This window comes from Pristiophorus japonicus, chromosome 18 (genome assembly GCF_044704955.1).
Source record: "Pristiophorus japonicus isolate sPriJap1 chromosome 18, sPriJap1.hap1, whole genome shotgun sequence".
NCBI classification, from domain to species: domain Eukaryota; kingdom Metazoa; phylum Chordata; class Chondrichthyes; family Pristiophoridae; genus Pristiophorus; species Pristiophorus japonicus.
The window spans coordinates 100536655-100550438 of record NC_091994.1 but is presented as its reverse complement, the minus strand read 5'-3'; the positions used below and the strand labels follow the sequence as shown (position 1 = coordinate 100550438).

Genomic DNA, 13784 nt, shown 5'->3' with positions numbered 1-13784 from the left:
TGGCCGACATCGGCTCCAGGTTAAGCAACGCCTCGATTTCAAAATTCTCATCCTTGTTTTCAAATCCCTCCGTGGCCTCGCCCCTCCCTATCTCTGTAATCTCCTCCAGCCCCACAACCCCCCGCAATGTCTGCGCTCCTCAAATTCTGCCCTCCTGAGCATCCCTGATTATAATTGCCCCACCATTGGTGGCTGTACCTTGTGTTGCCGAGGCCCCAAGCTCTGGAACTCCCTGCCTAAACCTCGCCTCTTCTCTATCCTCCTTCAAGACGCTCCTTAAAACCTACCTCTTTGACCAAGCTTTTGGTCACCTGCGCTAATTGTTTTATCTCAAAATACTCCTGTGAAGCATCTTGGGACATTTCACTGCGTTAAAGGCGCTATATAAATGCAAGTTGTCGTATAATTATGAGTTCCTTCTTTAGTTCTTCCTTTACCCCTCTGGGGGCTGGTGTAGCTGCTCTGATGCGCTGTGTTGCGAGCACAAGTAATATTACTGTTTCCTTACTGATGCCCATTGCTCTTACTGTTTTCAGGTGGTCGAGAGTGGAATTCTGCAGAAACTGTCGGCCGAGGAACGCAAGAGGCAAGAGGTACGGACCAGGGTTCCATCCGGGGTTAATGGAATGTCAGGGACGCTCCAAGCCAGAAGGCATTGTGGGAAATAGACTGGAGGGTAAAAGGGGGCTGTCGGGGCTCAGATACGCGCACAGTATTTTGTTACTGAGGGCCCACAGTGCCAGACAACACCAGGGTGAAAGGTCAGAGCCCACAGTGCCAGACAGCACCAGGGTGAAAGGTCAGAGCCCACAGTGCCAGACAGCACCAGGGTGAAAGGTCAGAGCCCACAGTGCCGGACAGCACCAGGGTGAAAGGTCAGAGCCCACAGTGCCGGACAGCACCAGGGTGAAAGGTCAGAGCCCACAGTGCCGGACAGCACCAGGGTGAAGGGTCAGGGCCCACAGTGCCGGACAGCACCGGGGTGAAGGGTCAGGGCCCACAGTGCCGGACAGCACCAGGGTGAAAGGTCAGGGTTCATGGTACCACAGTGCCGGACAGCACCAGGGTGAAAGATCAGGGTTCATGGTACCACACTGCCAAGGCTCGAAAAAGGAAAGAAGAACAAGATCATTCAATAAGTAGTTTGGTGACGGAGATGGTTTGGGTTTTAAAAGCCCGTTGCGTGTCAGTGGAAAGGAGGCCCCAGTGGATGAGATGGAGAGTCTGAAGTGAGCAGTTTTTTCAGTTAAGGATAAGTTGTGACATCAGAATTGTGCCCACAATTGGACAGTAACGTGCAATTTAAGAGTGAGAGCTCCCCTGATGGTCCAGTGGGTAAAACCCCAAGACCAGGAACATCAGGAGGTCAGGGCTAGCTGCTCTCAGCTGGGGCCATGCTACAATGAGCATTGACTGCTCTGGGTCAGATTGCTGATCATCCTGATGCAGCCGGCTCTTGTGGTTACAGAGAACATTCAGCTTAGAAAGGGGCCGTTTGGCCCAACTGGTCTATGCCGGTGTTTATGCTCCACACGAGCCTCCTCCCACCCCTCTTAATCTCACCCCATCAACAGATCCTTATTCCTTTCTCCCTCATGTGTTTATCCAGCTTCCCCTTAAATGCATCCATGCTATTCGCCTCAATCACTCCCTGTGGGAGCGAATTCCACATGCTCACCCCTCTCTGGGTAACAAAGTTTCTCCTGAATTCCCCATTGGATTTATTAGTGACTATCTTATATTTATGGCCCCTAGTTTTGGATTCCCCATAAGTGGAAACATCTTCTCTACGCCTACCCTATCAAACACTTTCATAATCTTAAAGACCTCGATCGAGTTATCACAAAGCATTCTCTTTTCATGAGAAAAGAGCCCCAGCCTTTCCTGATAGTTCTAACCTCTCCGTTCTGGTATCATCCTTGCAAATCTTTTTTGCACCTTCTCCAGTGCTTTATTTTCTATTTTTAGAATATGGAGACTCGAACTGTGCACTTCACTCCGTGTGTGGTCTGACCAAGGTTCGATACAGGTTTAACATAACTTCCCTGCTTTTCAATTCTATCCCTCTACAAATGGTTGGAGTTAAAGGGCATTGTGGGGGCAGAATCGAGGGAGCTCAACTCTGTTTCGGGCATCCAGTGAAAGCATCAAATGCTCAACGATAAGCCAAGAGAGTCACCTCGGTCACGGAGAATAAGTTATCTGCCAGGCTTCCTGCTTCTGATCGCCGCCAAGTAACTCCAACTGGGAAATGTGTGAAAGCATGATTGGTCTCGGATGTGATGCTCTTTTTACGGTTGAATATCCTGCAGGTGATTTCAGTCCAGGCTCTCGTGTGAAGAAAAGCCTCTTTGGAAAGGAACCAGAACTGTGCCCTGCAGGAGTGGGCTAATTATTGAACGGAAACGAGTTCCCTCTTCATTCTCTTCCTTTCTACAGGCCATCTTCGAGATCATCGTGTCCGAGTTCTCCTACCAGCACAGCCTTAACGTCCTAATTCAGATGTTCATGAGCTCAAAGGAGCTAAAGGACTCCATGACCACCACCGAACACCACCATCTCTTCTCCAACATCTGTGACATTCAGGAGGCCAGTAAGAGGTAGGAGGGAGAGCGGGGAGAAAGGGAGGAGGGAAAGGGTAGGAGGGGGTAGGGTGGGGGAGGGAGGGGGTGCAGGAGCTGATGGATGGGATGGGGTGAGAGAAGGAAGGTGGGGTGAGCTGGAGGATGCAATGGAAGGGAAGGAAGGAGGAAATGGGTTGGAGGGGGGGTGTGTAGGAGTAGGATGGTGGAGAGGGAATTGAGGGGTAGGGAGAAGAGACTCCTATTCTTTGCTGCTCTGACAGGTCTTGTGTGGAGCGCACATTCTCTATACAAGCTCCAACCACATGAGCCCTCAGATCATCCCAATCACTAGATAGTAGTTGAGAGGCTCCCAGTTTATTACCCTTGGTATGAACTCGATTAATCCATTAACAGCTTCTGTGGAAAGAAAGACTTGGATTTATATAGCGCCTTTCACGACCACTGGACGTCTCAAAACGCTTTTCAGCCAATGACGTACTTTGTAGAGTCATTGCTGTTGTCAGCTGGGAAACGATGTGGAAGATCTGATTTGTGACTCGATTATTCCAGTGTAGGGTGATAAATTGGCCTTTTGTTCTCCTCCCCTACTCTCAAACTCACTGACTCATGCTGGGGTAAAATTCACAGGCTCCAGGTACCCCCCAATACTTTGAATAACCTCAAAAATAAGCGGGCTATTTGACTGCAGGAGCATCACATCAGCCGAACAATCTTGCTCTCATCTGTTCCTCTAGCCCATCTCCAACTCACTGGCTGACACAGCGGTGGCAATATTCACTCTTAAAAATATAATGGTCTGTGAACTGTTTGGGTTGCAGTTTGTGGCGGTGTTGACATTGGGCCTGGCTTACCGCCCAGACTTGACTACTCCCACGCACTCCTGGCCAGCCTCCCATCTTCTACCCTCCATAAACTTGAGCTCATCCAAAACTCAGCTGCCCGTATCCTAACTTGCACCAAGTAAATGGTGAAATGTTGGTGTTCAGAGGGACCTGGGTGTCCTTGTTTACGAATCACTGAAAGTTAACATGCAGGTACAGCAAGCAATTGAGAAAGCAAATGGTATGTTGGCCATTATTACAAGAGGATTTGAGTATAAAAGTAAAGACGTCTTACTGCAATTATACAGGGCCCTGGTGCGACCACACCTGGAGTATTGTGTACAGTTTTGGTTTCCTTACCTACAGATGGATATATTTACCATAGAGGGAGTGCAACAAAGGTTCGCCAGACTGACTCTTGGAAGGGGGGGGGGGAATTGTCCTATGAGAAGAGATTGAGTAGACTAGGCCTACATTTTCTAGAGTTTAGAAAAATGAGAGGTGGTCTCATTGAAACACACACAATTCTTACAGGGATTGACAGGGTAGATGCAGGGAGGATGTTTTCCCTGGCTGGGGTGCCTAGAACCAGGGTTAGGGTTAGTCTCAGAATAAGGGGTCTGCCATTTAGGACTGAGATGAGGAGAAACTTCACTCAGAGGATGGTGAATCTTTAGAATTCTCTACCCCAGAGGGCTGTGGAGGCTCAGTCATTGAGTATATTCAAGACAGAGATCAATAGATTTTTGGATATTAAGGGAATTAAGGGATATGGGGAGCGGGCGGGAAAGTGGAGTTGAGGTCGAAGATCAGCCACGATCTTATTGAATGGCGGAGCAGGCTCGAGGGGCCGAATGGCCGACTCCTGCTATTAATTCTTATGTCCCGTTCCCCTATCACCCCTGTGCTCGCTGATCTACATTGGCTCCCAGTCCAGCAATGTCTCAATTTAAAAATTCTCATTCCTTGTTTTCAACTCCCTCCATGGCCTCGCCCCTCCCTATCTCTGTAATCTCCTCCAGCCCCACAACCCCCCCCGAGATCTCTGCACTCCTGCAATTCTGCCGCTCATGTGCATCTATTATAATCGCTCCAGCATTGGCGGCCGTGCCTTCAGCTGCCTAACCTCTGGAATTCCCTCCCTAAACCTCTCTTTCCTCCTTTTAAGACGCTCCTTGAAACCTACCTTTTTGACCAAGCTTGTGGTGATCTGCCCTAATATCTCCTTGTGTGGCTCGGTGTCAAATTTTGTTTGATAATCGCCCCTGTGAAGCACCCTGGGACGTTTTACTATGTTATGGGCACTATTTAAATGCAAATGGTTGTTGTTAGTCTGGGCTATGCGACGCAGTGGGGTGAAAGGTGAATGGATTGTGCTTTCCACCAGTAGCTGAGCCAGGCATGTTGGGACGAGAGCACCACCCAAGCTGATTCACACGGCTGACTCCAGTGCTTGTTGGAGGCAGGCCACGACTTGGGTTGCTTGTCGAGAGAAGCTGCTCTGATTCTCATTGTTTGCAACAGGCGGGTCAGGAGTCTCGCTGAAACAATGGGCAAGGGCACTGACTGAGAGGGGACAGTTAGTCCATGAGACAACCGTATCCACGCAGGACCATCCCTGCAGGGGAGAGAGAGAGAGAGCAGCTGCACACTGCAGCAGATTCCCCAGGATCAGATCACAGTGCTGGCCTGCTGCACTGAGTTCTGCAAATGCCGACAAAGTGGGTTTTCGCTGGCGCGCTTTCGCTTGGGGTTAGTGCCGCCGGTGAAGCGGATTTCCCTCCTTTTCTTGCCGGCACTGACTGCTGCCTCGGTGCCGAGTCCACCAGCAACGACTGTGCTTTCACACGCCTACCCTTCTGTGTGTGTGAGCCAAGGCGGTGAGTCGCCGACAATTCCATCGAATCTACAGCAGTCAAACCGGCCCAACTGGTCTGTGCTGGGGTTTATGTTCACAAGCGCCTCCACCCACTCTGGTCTCCTCTTCTCACCCGGCCCTCCATCTCCCTCGATTCCCTTCTCCGTCGTGTGTGTGTGTGTGTGTCAAGCCTCCCCTTAAATGTGTCAACACTATCGGCTCCAACCACTCCCTCTGGCAAAGAGCTCCACATTCTCACCGCTCGCTGTGTCAAGTAATTGCTCCTCAATTCTTTCTTTGCAATGTTGACTCTCTTGTATTTATGCCTCCTTGTTCTAGAACCACGCACGAGTGGAAACAGTCCCTCCACATCCATTCTAGCCAACGCCTTCATCAGTTTAAAGACCTCGATCAGGTCTCCTCTTAGTCTCTTTTCCAGAGAAAACGGCCCCCGCTACACAATCTTTCCTGATAGTTGCATCCTGCGTTACAATTTCAAAAAAAGTACGTACTTCATTGGCAGTGAAGCGTTTTGAGACATGCGGAGATCGTCAAAGGCGCTATAAAAATACTTCTTTCTCAATTCTGGTGACATCCTGTTTAATCTTTTCTATACTTTCTCCAGTGATTCAATATCCTTTTTGTAGTACCGAGACCAGAATTGCATGCAGTCCTCCAAGTGTGGCCTACCCAAGGTTCTATCTAAATTTAACATTACCTCCCTGCTTTTCTATTCTATTCCTCCACCAGTGAGCCCCAGTCCTTTGTGTCAGGGAGGTCTCACTGCCAGGCTCGGTGCTGTCCTTGCCCGCTGCCCTCCAATGGGCACTTTCCAACAACAACAATTTGCATTATGTAGCGCCTTTAATGTAGTAAAGCATCCCAAGGTGCTGCACGGGAGCATTATCAAACAAAATATGACGCCGAGCTACTTGAGGAGATGTATGGGCAGGTGACCAAAAGCTTGGTCAAAGAGGTAGGTTTTATGGAGCACCTTTGAAGGAGGAGAGAGAGAGACGGAGAGAGTTCCAGAGCTGAGGGCCCAGCCACCAATGGAGGGCCAAAGAAAATCGGGGATGCACAAGAGACCAGAACTGGAGGAACGCAGAGATCTCAGAGGTTGTAGAGCTGGAGGAGGTTACAGAGATAGGGAGGGGCGAGTCCATGGAGGGATCGGAACCCAAGGATGAAAGTTTTAATATTGCGGCATTGCTGGACCTGGAGCCAGTGTCGGTCAGTGAGCACAGGGGTGATGGGTGAGCAGGACTTGGTGCGAGTTAGGACATGGACAGCAGAGTTTTGGATAAGCTCAAGTTTATGGAGGGTAGTGGATGGGAGGCTGGCCAGGGGAGTTGAGTCTGGAGGTAACAAAGGCACGGATGAGGATTTCGGCAGCAGATGGGCTGAGGAAGAGGCGGTGATGTTACGGTGCTAGAAGTAAGCGGTCTCAGTGATGGAGAGGACATGGGGTTGGAAGCTCGGTTTGCTCAAGTAGGACGGTACCTCTGGCAGTGCAGCACTGGAGTGTTGGCCTAGATTTTGTGCTCGAGCCTCTGAAGTGGGGCTTGAACCCACAACCTTCTGACTCTGGCGAGCACCCGACCCACTGAGCCACTGCTGGCACTTGGTGCTTTATATTGCTATTGGTTAGAATGTAATGTCATCAGCGGCACTAAACTCTGGCCTGTGTGACAGCCACTAATTTCAAAGCGAATTTGATAGTGGGAGCACCACCATGAATAAGCAGATTGCTGCAAGTGGGGTAAATATTAATCATTGCATTCACCAGAGCAGAGAACAGGATCCAATTTCTGGGTCGTAAGGGACAACGGTCACTTTCTGGAAACTTCTGTTCAGCAGCTGAGAAGAAAAAGGTACTGAAAAACCAGACGGGTGAAAGAAGATCGTGAGCAGACTTTGATCTCCTCGGTATAATATTAAGAGTTAGAGTTTCTTTGTGCTCACTTGTTGAATTAGAGTCACATTGCACACGTGGCATTATCATCCCTTTAATCTGAACAGATGAGCTCTGTCCCGAGATCCGAAGGGGGATGGTCTCTGACCACGACTGCTGTTTAAAGGGGCGGTGCCCTGACAGTAAATTGCCAGATTTCTGTTTAAAAGGGGCGGTGCCCTGACGGTAAATTGCCAGATGTCTATTTAAAGGGGTGGTAAATTGCCTCCACACACAGTGCTGTGTGTGTTCACTGTGGTTGCACAATCAGGGCCATGCGGTTGCTGTGATGGTTGCTGGATTTAGATTTTATCAGCCTGTGCATTGAAAAGACAACAAGTTGGTCAGTTTTAACCAGTCCGCTATCAGCTGCACGCGTGCAAACGAATGAATTACAGGCCAGTGTGAATGATAATGAATTACAGGCCAATGTGAATGAATGCATTACAGGCCAGTGTGAATGAATGAATTACAGGCCCGTGTGAATGAATGAATTACAGGCCCGTGTGAATGAATGAATTACAGGCCCGTGTGAATGAATGAATTACAGGCCAGTGTGAATGAATGAATTACAGGCCAGTGTGAATGATTATGAATTACAGGCCAGTGTGAATGAATGCATTACAGGCCAGTGTGAATGAATGCATTACAGGCCCGTGTGAATGAATGAATTACAGGCCAGTGTGAATGATAATGAATTACAGGCCCGTGTGAATGAATGCATTACAGGCCCGTGTGAATGAATGCATTACAGGCCAGTGTGAATGATTATTAATTACAGGCCAGTGTGAATGATAATGAATTACAGGCCGGTGTGAATGAATGAATTACAGGCCAGTGTGAATGATTATGAATTACAGGCCAGTGTGAATGAATGCATTACAGGCCAGTGTGAATGAATGCATTACAGGCCCGTGTGAATGAATGCATTACAGGCCAGTGTGAATGATTATTAATTACAGGCCAGTGTGAATGATAATGAATTACAGGCCAGTGTGAATGATAATGAATTACAGGCCCGTGTGAATGAATGCATTACAGGCCCGTGTGAATGAATGCATTACAGGCCAGTGTGAATGATTATTAATTACAGGCCAGTGTGAATGATAATGAATTACAGGCCAGTGTGAATGATAATGAATTACAGGCCAGTGTGAATGAATGAATTACAGGCCCATGTGAATGAATGAATTACAAGCCAGTGTGAATGAATGAATTACAGGCCAGTGTGAATGATAATGAATTACAGGCCAGTGTGAATGAATGAATTACAGGCCCGTATGAATGAATGAATTACAAGCCAGTGTGAACGAATTAATTATAGGCCCATGTGAATGATTGGGTTTAGCGCTTATCTCGACCGATTGTGAGGGTGCCTTCGGTGGCATTGTTCCTGGGTTTGTGTGGATGGGGCTTTGTTGTTGTAACATCCTGAGCTCAATTATTGGTTCATTGCTGTCGGGAAGTGAAGTTTGCGGATTGTAAACGTCCAGGTGCAGGTCAGGAAAGACCAGAAAGGCATGGCTTGCTGTTCAGCAGTGTCAGCTGTGGCTCAGTGGGTAGACCCCTCGCCTCTGGGTCAGAAGGTTGTGGATTCAAGTCCCACTCCAGGCACTTGGGCACATAAATCTAGGCTGACACTCCAGTGCAGTGCTGAGGGAGCGCTGTACTGTCGGAGGTGCCATCTTTCAGATGAGACGTTAAATCGAGGCCCCGTCTGCTCTCTCAGGTGGACGTAAAAGATCCTATGGCACTATTTCGAAGAAGAGCAGGGGAGTTATCCCCGGTGTTCTGGCCAATATTTATCCCTCAATCAACTTAACAAAAAAAACCCAGATTATCAGGTCATTCTCGCATTGCTGGGTGCAAATTGGCCACCGTGTTTCCTACATTACAACAATGACTACACTTCAAAAGTACTTCATTGGCTGTAATGCGTCTTGGGACGCCCGGCGAACGTGAAAGGCGCTACATAAATCCAAGTCTTTCTTTTGTTTTTAAAGCTGCTCTGTGTTTTTCTTTAGGTTTTTTGATGACCTTGAGAACCGACACAAGGAAGACCCAGTAATCCGAGATATCAGTGACATCATGGAGAATCACATATCAAAACGCTTTGATGCCTATGTCGTCTACTGCTCCAATGAAATGTACCAACAGAGAACCCTCCAGAAGTTGCTGTAAGTACAGTGACTGGGACAGTCTGAGGCTTTGGAAGTTTTGAAGATTTCCAAGTCAAGCATCACGTCGGGACTAGTAGTGAAGCCTGGGCCTACCCGGCTAGGCCGTGTTGGTTGGTCACTGCCCCAACTCTTGGCTAACGGTCTTTTGCCTCTTGCAGCAATTCAAACACGCAGTTCAAGGAGGTCCTGCAGCGGATTCAGAGCCAGCCGGAATGTGGAGGCCTGCCCATCATCTCCTTCCTGATCCTGCCCATGCAGAGGGTGACCCGGCTGCCACTCCTCATGGATGTACGTTGTCTCTCTCTCTCTCTCTCACTCGCTGGTTTGTGCCTGATCGCTGGCGGGTTGTTGACTGCAAAGGTTCACGGGTACTGAAGACCGACATCTCTACGCGTAACCCTTGACGATGCTTTGTAAGGGATGGGGGGGGGGGGAAGAGGGTGGCTTCGGAACTGTTGAGTCCATTGGAAGTTCAGGCTGACCTGTCTGAGGTGTGTCATGTGAAGAGGGACAAGGATCGGGGGGGGAACCTCTGCAGAACTCTGGGTTAGACCGAGTACACAGATTGCTCCTGGACTGTGGGCTGAATGGGGCCAAAACCATTCCAAGCTTGCGTTCCGTATCCAATGCATATTAAAATGACAGTATTTACAGCACAGAAACAGGACCATACGGGCCCCCTTCTACTCTCTTCATCTAACCACATCAACACATCCATAGTACTAAACCAAGTGCTAGGTTCGTTCCCTGTGTTCAGTGCACTCTCTGAGATGGGAAGGGGTTACTTTGCCTGTTAGAAACGGTGGATTTTGTGGCTGTGTGGAGATTTGCACCAATGGGGCTTCACTGTAAGGCTGAAGTGGAATGTCCATTTTACTCCTGAACAGTGCCAGGATGCTACTTGAACTGTTGAGGGCCTCCCCGGTCACGCATGGAAATATTCCTCCCTCAACCAGCACCACCAAAAGTACATGAGCTGTTCACCCCTCTCGGATGTTTATGGGATCTTACTCTGTGCGGATTGGCTGCCACCATGCACCATGTGGCTTCTGTGCTGTGTCCTTTAACATCGCTGCGTTTTCACACTAATCCTCTCGTTTGTCTTTTAGACTATTTGTCAGAAAACCAATCGTTTTCGAGTGGAATACGATGCAGCCACGCGGGCGTTGAAAGCCATCAGCAAGGTACAGGCCTGATACACCAGTCCCACCCGGCGTGACACGCTTCGAGTGTTGGCCAATCGCGCCAGGCAGCATGGAGCCAGCAAAGGGCAACAGTTATCCTCGCTCCTCCACAGCTCGCACACATTCACCCAATCGCTGCTTATCTCCTCAACAGCTCTCGCTCCCCCATCCATCCGGAGATTGTCCGAGCCCCAGTCCGGCCGGCTCTTCTGCTGTCTCGTTCACATTCCTCGACCAGTTGCTTGATCAGCAACACCACCCTCTCCTCGCCTTGTCGCTGTGTCTCTCTCTGCGGCATCTGACTGCCTCTTCAGTGCAGTGCTGAGGGAGTGCTGCACTGGCGGAGGGGCTGTCTATCGGATGAGACGTTAAATCGAGGCCCTGTCTCGTCTCTCAGTTGGACGTAAAAGATCCCATGCCACTAACTGATCAGTTAGTGACGAGTTATCCCCGGTGTCCTGGCCAATATTTATCCCTCAATCAACACCTGAAACAGATTATCTGCTCATGATCACATTGCTGTTTGTGGGAGCTTGCTGTGCAATAATTGACAGCGTTTCCTTCATTACCAGTGACTACACTTCAAAACTACTTCATTAGTTGGAAAGCGCTTTGGGACGTCTTGAGGTCATGACAGGCGCTATATAAATGCAAGCCTTTTCACTTTCTCGTTCTCTCTCGCTTTCTCTTGCTGTCTGTCTCTCTGCCACTCTCTCTCTGCCTCTCTCTCTCTTTCTCTCTCTGCCTTGCTCTCTTTCTCCCTGTCTCTCTCTCCCCGTCTGTCTCTCTCTCCCCGTCTGTCTCTCTCTCCCCGTCTGCGTTTGGCGCTCTCTGCCTCTCTCGCTCGCGCTCTCTGCCTCTCTCGCGCTCTCTGCCTCTCTCGCTCTCTCTGCCTCTCTCGCTCGCGCTCTCTGCCTCTCTCGCTCGCTCTCTCTGCCTCTCTCGCTCGCTCTCTCTGCCTCTCTCGCTCTCTCTGCCTCTCTCGCTCGCTCTCTCTGCTTCTCTCGCTCGCTCTCTCTGCCTCTCTCGCTCGCTCTCTCTGCCTCTCTCTCTCGCTCTCTCTGCCTCTCTCTCTCGCTCTCTCTGCCTCTCTCTCTCGCTCTCTCTGCCTCTCTCGCTCGCTCTCTCTGCTTCTCTCGCTCGCTCTCTCTGCCTCTCTCGCTCTCTCTGCCTCGCTCGCTCTCTCTGCCTCTCTCGCTCGCTCTCTCTGCCTCTCTCGCTCTCTCTCTCTCTGCCTCTCTCGCTCGCTCTCTGCCTCTCTCGCTCGCTCTCTCTGCCTCTCTCGCTCGCTCTCTCTCCCTCTCTCGCTCGCTCTCTCTGCCTCTCTCGCTCGCTCTCTCTCCCTCTCTCGCTCGCTCTCTCTGCCTCTCTCGCTCGCTCTCTCTGCCTCTCTCTGGGTGGGAGGCAGATGTGTCTGTGGCGGTGGGGGTGTTGGAGAACAATGTCTCTGTGATTGGGAAAGATGTGTCTAAATAGGGGAGAGAGAGCAGCCTGGAAACTCCTCTTCACCTCGCCCCTCTTTCACATCTGATGCAGTCCTGGCCCAGTTACCTGGGTCGGGGTTTGTTACGTATGCACTGTCTGCCCCCTGGTGGAATTCCAGCAGTGCAGCGGTTCTGTTGCTGGATTAGTAATCCAGAGAACATGAGTTCAAATCCCACCAGGGCATTTTGAGAATTTCAAACTCCGTTTACAAAATCTGGAATAAAAAGCCGGTGTCAGTAAAAGTGACCATGAAGCTGTCAGGCTGTCGTTTTAAAAAAAAACAACTGGTTCACTGATGTCCTTTAGGGAAGGAATCGTGCCGTTCTTACCTGGTCTGGGCCTATAAGAACAGAACCTCTTTCTTAGTCCTATCTATGTCGTTGGTGCCTACATGGACCATGACAACTGGATCTTTCCCCTCCCACTCCCTCTCCAGCATAGAGGACATATCTTTAACTCTGGCACCGGGCAGGCAACACAGCCTTCGGGACTCATGCTCTCGGCTGCAGAGAACAGTATCTATCCCCCTAACTATACCATCCCCTACCACTACTACATTCCTTTTAACTCCCAACTTGAATGGCCCCCTGTACCATGGTGCTGTGGTCAGTTTGCTCATCCTGCCTGCAGTCCCTGCTCTCGACCACACGGGGAGCAAGAACCTCGTACCTGTTGGACAAGGGCTGAGGCTCCTCCAATGTTACCTTCTGGATCCCCATATCGACCTCACTCGTAGTCACACCCTCCTGGCGGGGAGAGGGAAGGAAATCCCGCATGGGGGCGTGAGGCGACTCTAGGCCTTAACGCCCAAATTCTCCCAATGTTCTCTGCCCGATCCGGCCCCATTTGGGGTGGAACTGCAACCATAATAATTATGAAAGAATTTAATGGAAAGATTTAGTTCCAACATCACCATGTCAGATTGCCTCAATCTCCCACCATACAGGTGATGGAATGTTGGGGACACCTGCAGCTCAGATTCTGATGGGCCTATGCCCTCCTGAATTTTAACCCCAAGGCATCGGCTTATATTCAGGCCTGGTTCTCGAGTTGTCAGCTATTTTGAAGCTGTTGGCGGCTATTCCAGGTTGTCCCATTGCCCTCTGTGTGATGGGTTACTATGGTAACTCAATTCCCCGCAGCCTGTAACTATGGTAACTCAATTCCCCGCAGCCTGACCCGTTGAACCCCAGGGATCAGTCTGTTGAGCACCCACTACCTTTCTGTTCCCTCCCAGCTGGTGAAGACCTGCAATGAAGGAGCTCGGAAAATGGAGCGGACGGAACAGATGTTCATGATCCAGACACAGCTGGACTTTGGGAAAATCAAGGTACTGAGCTCATATCGGTCCCGGCCTGTATTCGGTGTTTTCTCTCGTATCCGCTGGCTATTCTCCTCACCATTCACTATCTGTCTGTACTTTATGTGTTTTCTCTCAGATCCACTATTCTTCACTGTCTGATGATGTTTATGTTTGTTCATTTCATTGTCCTCATCTCCTTTTCTTGTGTCTGTTTTTTTTCTCCCTCTCTCTATCCCCTCTCCCTCCTCCCTCCCTCCCTCCGCACCCACCCTCCCACCGCTCTATCCCTCTGTCTGCCCCCTCCCTCCTCATTCCAACCCTCTCTCCTCCCCCCTCCTTCCATCCCTCCCTCATCGTCCCCCCAACTCCCTCCTCCGGTCTCTCGCCCCCTCCGCTCCCCGCTCGCTCCCTCCC

The 13784-nt window shown here is 50.1% G+C and overlaps 1 protein-coding gene across 1 annotated transcript in view; it reads left to right on the top strand.

The window, feature by feature from the left end:
* arhgef16 (Rho guanine nucleotide exchange factor (GEF) 16) overlaps positions 1-13784 on the top strand; it is a 43113-nt gene that overhangs the window by 20037 nt on the left and 9292 nt on the right. The window contains exons 5-10 of the mRNA XM_070860994.1: positions 537-593; positions 2440-2600; positions 9243-9395; positions 9557-9686; positions 10508-10582; positions 13305-13397. Coding sequence (XP_070717095.1) covers positions 537-593; positions 2440-2600; positions 9243-9395; positions 9557-9686; positions 10508-10582; positions 13305-13397 — 669 coding nt within the window. The remainder of the gene's footprint in view (positions 1-536; positions 594-2439; positions 2601-9242; positions 9396-9556; positions 9687-10507; positions 10583-13304; positions 13398-13784) is intronic.